The following is an 8,915-nucleotide window of genomic DNA, read 5'->3' as shown; positions in this document are numbered from 1 at the left end:
CCACCCAACAAATACTGTGTGCGCGGTGCTGGGGTTGCAGAGAGAGTGAAGACAAGACCCCACCCACAGGAGCCCACAGAGAGCCCGTCCTGCTGCCGGCACCTCCGCAGCCCTGACTGCGTCACATGGTCTGGTCTGGGTCGAGGATGGTGTAGCGTGTGCAGCGTGTTGAGGCACCTGTCTTGTTTTGAAAATATGGATATCGCCGTTGCTGTGTAACAGTGGTTGGGTGTGACGCTGAGCTGGAGGGTGACAGTGTGGGAGCTCACACGTGTGTGACTGATGAGCAGCAAGTCGTCAAGGGGAGGGTGTGGCTGCGGCACGTGGGGATCGGGCATCTTTCCGGCCCGGTGGGAAGGACGTGACCTGGCTGTTCCTGAGAAACCTGAAGTTCGTGTCTCTGTGGTCCTTTCACTGCATGGCATGCCTTGCTGGAAACCATGCCAGCATGGAGCTTTCAGTGTTCTAATGTCATTGTTTTTAAATGAATTGATTGAAAACGAAGATACAGTTTCTTAATTAGAAAAATCTTTTGCCATCCCCTAATGGAGAGGACATCGGCTCTCTGCGTAGTCAGAACCAGTTGCTTCTCTACAGCAGGATTAGCAATAAACATTTGTAATCATATCCTTGAATCTTCTGTCACTTGTGCTGGTTTTGAACATTTTCCCTCGAAAAGATGGATAAATTTACAGGATTTTTAACTGTTAAAGCAGTGTGCTGTTATCCTACAGATATTTGCATATGTGCACAAAATATGTAGGAAGCCACTATGTGTCATTGTTTGTGCTAGAAAAACCCAGAAACCAGCTCAGTGTCCGTCAGAGCGTCTTAAATGCACACGGCACGTCCGTGTGGCAGGGCCGGGCGTCCAGGGCAGTGGCTGGGACGAGCAGCGCAGCTTCACACACGGTGCGATTTCCGAGAGAAACATGTAAATGAAAAAAGAGAGGTGCGGAGAATGTAGAGCCGCTGTCAAAATGGGGGAGCCAAGGGCGTTCACGTACGTGTGTGCTTTTCGTGAGCATAGATCGGCCTGGAAGGCCACATAAGAAAAGGGTAACTGGTTGCTTCTAGAGAAGGGGCTTTTTCCCATTCTGCACATTCTGAAGTTGGGGAGAACATTAATTTGTCTAGAGAATGTTCATGTCTGGTTGCTTGGAAAGTCCTTACGCCATTCACTCTCCGTTTGTGCCCAGTGTGTGTTCTGGCTTCGCCTAGTTCTTCTGAATCGCGCGTGCCGTGAGCAGCCTTTCTCGTGTCCGTGTGACAGGAAACGGCCTGGTTGGAAACGGGTGGACACTGCGCCGCATCCAGGGAGGCGCCCCCTTCTGACCGCGGTGTGGGCTTACAGCCTCGCCTGGCGTTGGCCGCGCTCACTCCCCAAAACCTGTGTCTCTGCAGCAGCGGTGGCAGCCATGTATTACAGCTACTACATGCTGCCGGATGGCACCTACTGCCTGGCGCCTCCCCCTCCGGGGATCGACGTGGCCACTTACTACAGCACTCTTCCTGCTGGCGTGACCGTGTCCAGCTCCCCCGGGGTGACGACCACTGCCCCTCCACCTCCCGGGACCACACCGCCGCCCCCTCCAGCCACAGCCAAAACAAGCAGCGGGGCCGCCTCCACGACCACCACCACAAGGTAAGCGTGCTTGGCCCGCCGCCACCACCTACCGGAACCACTCAGCACAGCCGTGACCGGGGACATCTCTGTCTCAGTTGGGGGGTTGTGATCTGGATAGCTCTGTCATCTGAGTTATTATCCAAATCCCCAAGTTACAAAGTCGACAGGGAAACAGAAATTGTCATAACATCAAGATTCTTAGCAAGGAAGTCCATCCACCTAGAAATTCTCATTTTGGTCTAGCACCGCACCCGCCCCTCCCCCCGGCGTCTGTGATGTCTCGCGGGATGGTGCTAAACTCAGCGTGAGGTGGAGCTGCAGTTGTTTGCCACACATGCAGGGTGTCGGAGAGTTGCCGATGGTGGCATTGGGGCCCTTCTTGAGTCTCGCACAAGCCATTGGCAGGTGGGGACCTGGCAGTCAGACCAGGTAACCCCCGCAGACAGCAGCGGGTGCCCGGCCCTCCAGCAGAAAGGGTTCCTCATGCTGTGGGGTGGACGAGTACAGAACGGGGGCCTCATCACAGGGACTGGAACGTCCCACGTTTGCAAGAGGCTCTTGGGAAACTTAATGAAACATTTCAATATTTCTGCAAAAATGACCCTCTTTTGGATCATGCTGAGAAAGTCAAACATGAAATGAAGAATTTTGAGTCATATTAGCCGACTTTTTCAGTATAACAAAAAACCCACACTTAGTTGTTTCTAAGAATTAGCTTGTGATCAGAGGGTAATGTTAACTAGGGGGAAAGAAAGTGAACCTCTTCTTATCACTTCACGTCTCATTTTTCAATAAAAGCCCCATTTTCACTGTTGACTACGATGGTCTCTGACTGACTTTAACCAGCTTCCCCTTTGTGAAGAGCCTTCCTCGTGCGTGGGTGACCCACGCGCCCGTGCGAGTGTCTGACCGGGAGAGGCCCCCCAGCAGCTGGCAGGGCGCAGGCCGCTCGGCTCACGGGGCTCTTCTCCGCAGTGCACTTGCTCCCGCGGCCGCCATCATCCCCCCGCCGCCCGACATCCAGCCTGTGATCGACAAGCTGGCAGAATACGTCGCCAGGAACGGCCTGAAATTTGAGACCAGCGTTCGTGCCAAGAATGATCAAAGGTCAGATGAAAAATTTTATATATTAGGTATGTGGTATTCGGGGTTTTAGTTTAGCTTGTTTAAAATCTAGATATATAATTCCTTTTTTATGTTTTTAATCCTTTTTCACTCAGATGTTTTTAGATAGACTCATACTCTTATTGTTTAGAGTTGGATTGGTATTTTTCATTGTGTTACCTGGTTTTGTTTTAGTTTGCTTTGTTTTGTTTTTTAAGTAAAAATGTTGAAGCTACCTAAAATATAAGGCTGGAATTCATGCTTTTCAAGAATCTGCCTTGGAAATTTAGACACAAACCTTTCTTTTTTCAAATCAAATAATGTCCCGTGCCTTGGGTAGTAAAACAGAAAGCACGAGGTTGCATTTCCAGTGTGACCTGGGCAGATGATTCAGCCTCCCTCTGCCTCAGTCTCCCTTGTCTGTGAACAGGTAGCTATAGAAGCAGCGACTTCACAAACTTGTTAAGAAAATTGAAGAGTCACTGTGGCATGTTTAGAACAGTGCCGTGTGGCTGCAGCACGCTCGTCCTGTTACGTGACTCGTTTCCTCGTTCCGTGCAGGTTTGAGTTCCTGCAGCCTTGGCACCAGTACAACGCCTACTACGAGTTCAAGAAGCAGTTCTTCCTCCAGAAGGAGGGAGGCGACAGCACACAGGTACGTATCTGAAGGTGGGGACGCAGATAGAGAAATAGCTTCCTGTTTATTCTCAGTATGTACGGAAGGGCTTGTTGGTTCTAGGTTTCTTTTCAATGTGTATGTACTGTCTTTAGCTTTCCCTGCCTCAGCATCAAAACTTGTTTTAGATCTGTTGCGAATGTCCACTCGTGCTCACAGCGTGTTGATGATCATTTGTCCTGCGTGTTCCAAACAAAAAAGCCCCGTTTCTGCATGCATTCGGTGTTCTGGCTGTCCACCATCTCTGACGACTCTTGTGTCGCGTTAACATGTATGTGAGCGTGTGAGATGTATGCACGCACGTGCCTCACTGCTGGCCTGTGGGTACCGACCGGGGTGGAGGCCTGTGTCTTGCCGCCTGGCCCTCACGCCCTCCGTCCTCGCCAGGTCCCATTGGGAGCATTTAGTCTTGTCCTGCAGCCCGTCCTGTGCTTTACGTTCCTCTTCTCAGTGTCGGGTGCACCTGGCATTGCTGAAGCCTGTTTCGGTAGAGGAGGCGTAAGCCGCCTTGTCCCTGCGTCTCTTCAGACCTTTCCCTCCGGTGGCGCAGGCTGGAGGGAATTGACTCACCTGTAGGCAGTGGGGGTGACCTGATGTTCTAAAAGTCACCAGCGTCCAGAGGAAAGGTGATGAAGATTGGTTGGCTCACAAGGCAGTATCGAGCTTCAAGAAGCACAGTGTTTCCAGAGGAGGAGAGATCTCCTTTCGGCTCTCTTTTCATTCTGTCTTAGCAGAAAATAGCAAATCTGAATTTGGAAGCACATCCCGTAGTGCTTCTTGGGCGATAATGTAGAAATGCTGTTACCCAGTGAAATACATGTGTATATACCGTATCTCTCACTCTCTCTTTTGACAAATGCTACATAATTTCCGACGTAACAGTTTACAGTCCTGTTTGATCTCTCAGGCTGCGTCAGCGCCAGAGGAGGCTCCTGCAGATGCTGCTCCCGAGAAGCCAGAGGACGCTGGGGAGGGCGGCATGCCGGAAGACGCGGCTGAGGCAGGAGGACGCGCGGGCGCGGGCGGGAAGAAGGAGGCGGCGTCCAGCAAGACCGCCCCGGACGGGAAGCTGGTGAAAGGTACGCTGCTGCCGAGCCTGTGTCACGGTCTCGCGGGTTTCACCTTCAGTCAGCAAGACGGAGTCTCGGTTCTTAAGACCAGGAGCCGTTAGCTGCAGCACAGGGTGGGACTGACGGCCCCTTTCAAGTTGCTGCAGGGGACCTTCCTTGCCTTGTCGCGCTTTCCTGGCGTGGCACTTGGGGTCCCGTGAATGTGAGTGAGTCTTGGGTGTGTTTCTAACAGCCCGTGCTGTGCAGGTTAACAAACCTGTTTAGGAAATTTCAGGCCGGGCGCGGTGGCTCACACTTGTACTCCTAACACTCTGGGAGGCCGAGGCGGGAGGATCGCTCAAGGCCAGGAGTTCAAGACCAGCCTGAGCAAGAGCGAGACCCCATCTCTACTAAAAAAATAGAAAGAAATTAGCTGGACAACTAAAAATATACAGGAAAAATTAGCCGGGCATGGTGGCGCATGCCTGTAGTTCCAGCTACTCGGGAGGCTGAGGCAGGAGGATCGCTTGAGCCCAGGAGTTGGAGGTTGCTCTGAGCTAGGCTGACGCCACGGCACTCTAGCCCCAGCAAAAGAGTGAGACTCTGTCTCAAAAAGAAGAAAAAAGAAAATTTCAAACGATGTTTTTTTACCTCATCAGACTTCCGAAACATTATTTGTGTGCAAACTGTTGTACCCATGAAATTTATTTTCTCTATTTGCCAAAGCAGATCCCTTGAGAATCTCTACCAGGCAATACTCTACTCACTCAATTTACTTACCTTGTGTTCTTAGAAGGAGAGTCTCATCCCGCAGGATAGACGTGGGTGTAAATAGCCGATATAATAAAAAGCAAAAGGCAAAGGCTGGAGCAGGCATGTTAGTCAAGGTCTGTGTGGCAGGGCCTGAGAAGAGCAGTTGATTCCACTGAGTGGGATAAGAGGGGCTTTGTGAAGAGGAGATGCTCACCTGGTGTGGAGGGAGGAATGGAGGCCCAGAAAGGCAGCCCTGGGCCCAGGCCCTGTGGTGTGGGCTGCACGGTGGACCGTGATGAGGGAGGAGCCTGGAGAAGTGGGCGTGGCCAGCTCGTGGGGGCTCCCTGGGAGGTGGGTGTTGCACACCTTACAGGTTTAAGGTCGGAGGAATGACTTTACCTAGTCTGGTGACTCTGAACAGATTGAGGCAGCGGCGCCATCTCAGGTTTTTGGTGGGTTGGTGGGCGGGCTGGAGCGGAAGGTGGCCAGGGGCCGGGCTGAGTGCAAATGTGCCTCGCATAGGCACGCCTCGTCTGGTGAGAGTGGAGCTCTCAGGTAGGCAGACGACAGGGATGAGTGACTAACCGGGAAAATGCAGTTTAGAAAGTAAATGCATTTTCAACCTAATGATCGGAACACGGCCTTGCCGTGAGTCAGGGGCCATCTGTGTCCTGAACGCTGGAGCAGAGCGACTGGCAGGCGCGGCGGCAATGAAATCATGAGTCAGCGAAAGTAAGGGCAGTGAGAATATTACTTATAAAAAACTGATCAAATGAAGTGAAACTTTATTCAGAGAAAAATATATAGCCTTATATTCTATGTTGGTAAACAAAAAATAAAAATAAAACAAGCTTTGAACTAAGACCTAGGAAGAAACTAAAATGCATCTAAGGAAAGCAGGAAAAGGAGAATCAGTAAAAATCAAGGCACAAGTTCATAAGAAAATAATAAGGAAAGACCAATAAAATACACAGTCATTGTGCCTGTTTAATATAGAAAAAAAGAAATTCAAATTTACAACATGAATGTGCACAAGAATAATATATGTTTCTTTAAGTTTGAATGAATTTGAAAAATCACTGAAAAATGTCATTTTCTAAGAAAATATAAATTGCTGAAATTGTTTCCAGAAGAGATAGGAAACTGACATAGATCTGTGGCCTGAAAGAATTTTAAAATGTTGGTCAATGAAATACCTCTAAAACCAGGCAGTCAGCCAAGATCAGGGTCAGGTTAATTTACCCTCGAGAAACAGGACGCCGGTGTCATTAAAGCTACTCCAGAGCATTAAGAGAGATGGAAAATTATGAAGCTCTCAAAGCTTAGCAATGTATAGACCACGATCGCTTACAGGCATAGATGTTAAAGCATGAAACTGAATCCAGCTGCATGTGGGAACAGCAACAGCTCACGAGCAAGGGGGGTTTGTTCTGGGAACCCCAGTATGGCACCATCACATCTTCCATTGTAGTTTATCATATTAACAGATGGAAGGTTTTTCACGCTTTTATCTCAGTAGATGCTGAGAAATTTTGAAATTTTGATGATAAAACTTAATAAGTAATGTTGGAAAAACAGGCTTTTCATTTTGAAAAAAAATGAGACACATCACATCTGACAACAGTGATTCCAGATAAATTCAGTATTCAAATGTAAAAAATAAGACCATAAAGACAGAAGAAAACAAAGGTAAATTTTTTTATAATCTTGAAGTTTGTTGGAAAGGACTTTCATAGAATCTAAGCCATAATTAATAGGCCTGCTGGGGACAGGGCCTGAATAAAGCTAAAAAACAAGTGTGGAGGCCGGGCTTGGTGGCTCACGCCTGTAATCCTAGCACTCTGGGAGGCCGAGGCGGGCGGATCGTTTGAGCTCAGGAGTTCGAGACCAGCCTGAGCAAGAGCGAGACCCCATCTCTACTAAAAACAGAAAGAAATTAATCAGACAACTAAAATATATAGAAAAAATTAGCCGGGCATGGTGGCGCATGCCTGTAGTCCCAGCTACTCGGGAGGCTGAGGCAGGAGGATCGCTTGAGCCCAGGAGTTCGAGGTTGCTGTGAGCTAGGCTGACGCCACGGCACTCACTCACTCTAGCCCGGGCAACAGAGCGAGACTCTGTCTCAAAAAAAAAAAAAAAAATGTGGAAATGGTGGTCATTACTAATACAATAGAAGATAAAGGGTTAATATCCTTGCTGTGGAAAGAGCTCTTATAAATCAACAAGAAAAGACAATCACTGCAGTAGAAGAATGGACATAGATCATGAAAAGATAATTGCAAAAAGAACAAAATCAGATGGCCAGTAAATAGATTTTTTCAATATATGCTTAGTAGCAAGCTTTTGGTCTTTGCCTTTTAAATTGATAAAGTTTAAAAAAATACTCAGTGGTGGAGAGGCTGTGGGCAGTGGGCGCGTTGTTTTTGGAAGTGTGAGTTGATAGAGCCCAGCAATGTGGACCCAATTCTAAATGTGATGCCCTTCTACCCCGAGAGACACATGCTCACCAGGATGTTTGCACAGGGGTGTGCACCACAGGGCCTGTTAGTTTTTACAAATAAAAGAACTGGAGGCCGGGCGAGGTGACTCACACCTGTAATCCAAGCACTCTGGGAGGCCGACGCGGGAGGATCACTTGAGCTCAAGAGTCTGAGGTTGCTGTGAGCTAGGCTGATGCCACAGCACTCTACCTGGGGCGACAGAGCAAGACTCTGTCTAAAAAAAAAGAATTGGAAACAGTTGTGGGAGAAATAAATTGGCATGGCAATACTAAGAAATAGTCTTGCTGTCTTTAAAACAAGCGGTCTATATTGACATGGAAACGTGTCTGCACTATTTATCCGGAAAGGTGCTGCCGCTTCAGTGCAAACAGCAGTTGGGAAACTATGAGGTATGATCCTGGTTTTCTTTTGTGTGTGTTTTCCATATCTGAATTGCAGTTGATCTTTCATTTTGCTCATTTATGTTTTCAAAATTTCCCATAGAAGATGTCTATTACTTTTGAAGTTAGAAGTTAGCAATAAAAGTTATTGCCTTAAAACCGGAAGCCTACTGGATGTAGCAGATGGAGGATTTGCTCCCGGGTGCTTGCTGCTCTGTGGTGCCCCGCTGCGTCAGCGTGTGCGGGAGACAGGTCGGGCAGGGTGTGTGTGAGGAGGTGTCTCTGGGGCCAACCCTTCAGGGACAAGAAAGTGCCAGGTAGGAGAGCAGGTGCCCGGCAAGAGCAAGAGCAGCAGTGGTGAGGTAGGTGAGGCCCGAGGTAGGGCAGAAGGCGGCAGCAGCCCGGGTCACACAGGGTTTTTAAACCCCTATACGGACACATGGGTTTTATTCTTGATTAGGAAACCATTCATTAAAGGACATAGGACATGCTTTCCATATGTTGTGATGTGCTTTTGCAAGGAAGGTTCTAGGCAGAAGCAACAGTTCCATGATTAAATAATTCTACAGAAAGAACTAATTCCTCATCCCCTGCGTTGAGCTGAGTTGCCTTGAGAAAGTTACTTAACCTTTTCGGACTCAGTTTCCACATCTGCACAGTGGGGAGCTGTCTTCCGTCTCGTGGAGCTGAAAGGTGAGCCGAGGGAGGCCTGCAGACTGCATGTTAGTCAGTTCTTTAAATCGCTTTTATTTTTATATTCATTTTTTAAGAGACAAAGTCTTGCTCTTTTGCCCAGACTGGAGTGCAGTGGTGTGATCATACCTC

General features: G+C 48.6%; 1 protein-coding gene across 4 annotated transcripts in view; it reads left to right on the top strand.

The window, feature by feature from the left end:
* SFSWAP (splicing factor, suppressor of white-apricot family) overlaps positions 1 to 8,915 on the top strand; it is a 58,877-nt gene that overhangs the window by 30,297 nt on the left and 19,665 nt on the right. For all 4 annotated transcript variants that reach the window (XM_012657271.1, XM_012657270.1, XM_012657273.1 and 1 more), the window contains exons 8-11: positions 1,405 to 1,645; positions 2,603 to 2,734; positions 3,293 to 3,386; positions 4,315 to 4,486. In XM_012657271.1, coding sequence (XP_012512725.1) covers positions 1,405 to 1,645; positions 2,603 to 2,734; positions 3,293 to 3,386; positions 4,315 to 4,486 — 639 coding nt within the window. The remainder of the gene's footprint in view (positions 1 to 1,404; positions 1,646 to 2,602; positions 2,735 to 3,292; positions 3,387 to 4,314; positions 4,487 to 8,915) is intronic.

This window comes from Propithecus coquereli, unplaced genomic scaffold (genome assembly GCF_000956105.1).
Source record: "Propithecus coquereli isolate 6110/MARCELLA unplaced genomic scaffold, Pcoq_1.0 Scaffold535, whole genome shotgun sequence".
Lineage (NCBI taxonomy): Eukaryota > Metazoa > Chordata > Mammalia > Primates > Indriidae > Propithecus > Propithecus coquereli.
This window is presented reverse-complemented; position numbering and strand designations above follow the sequence as displayed.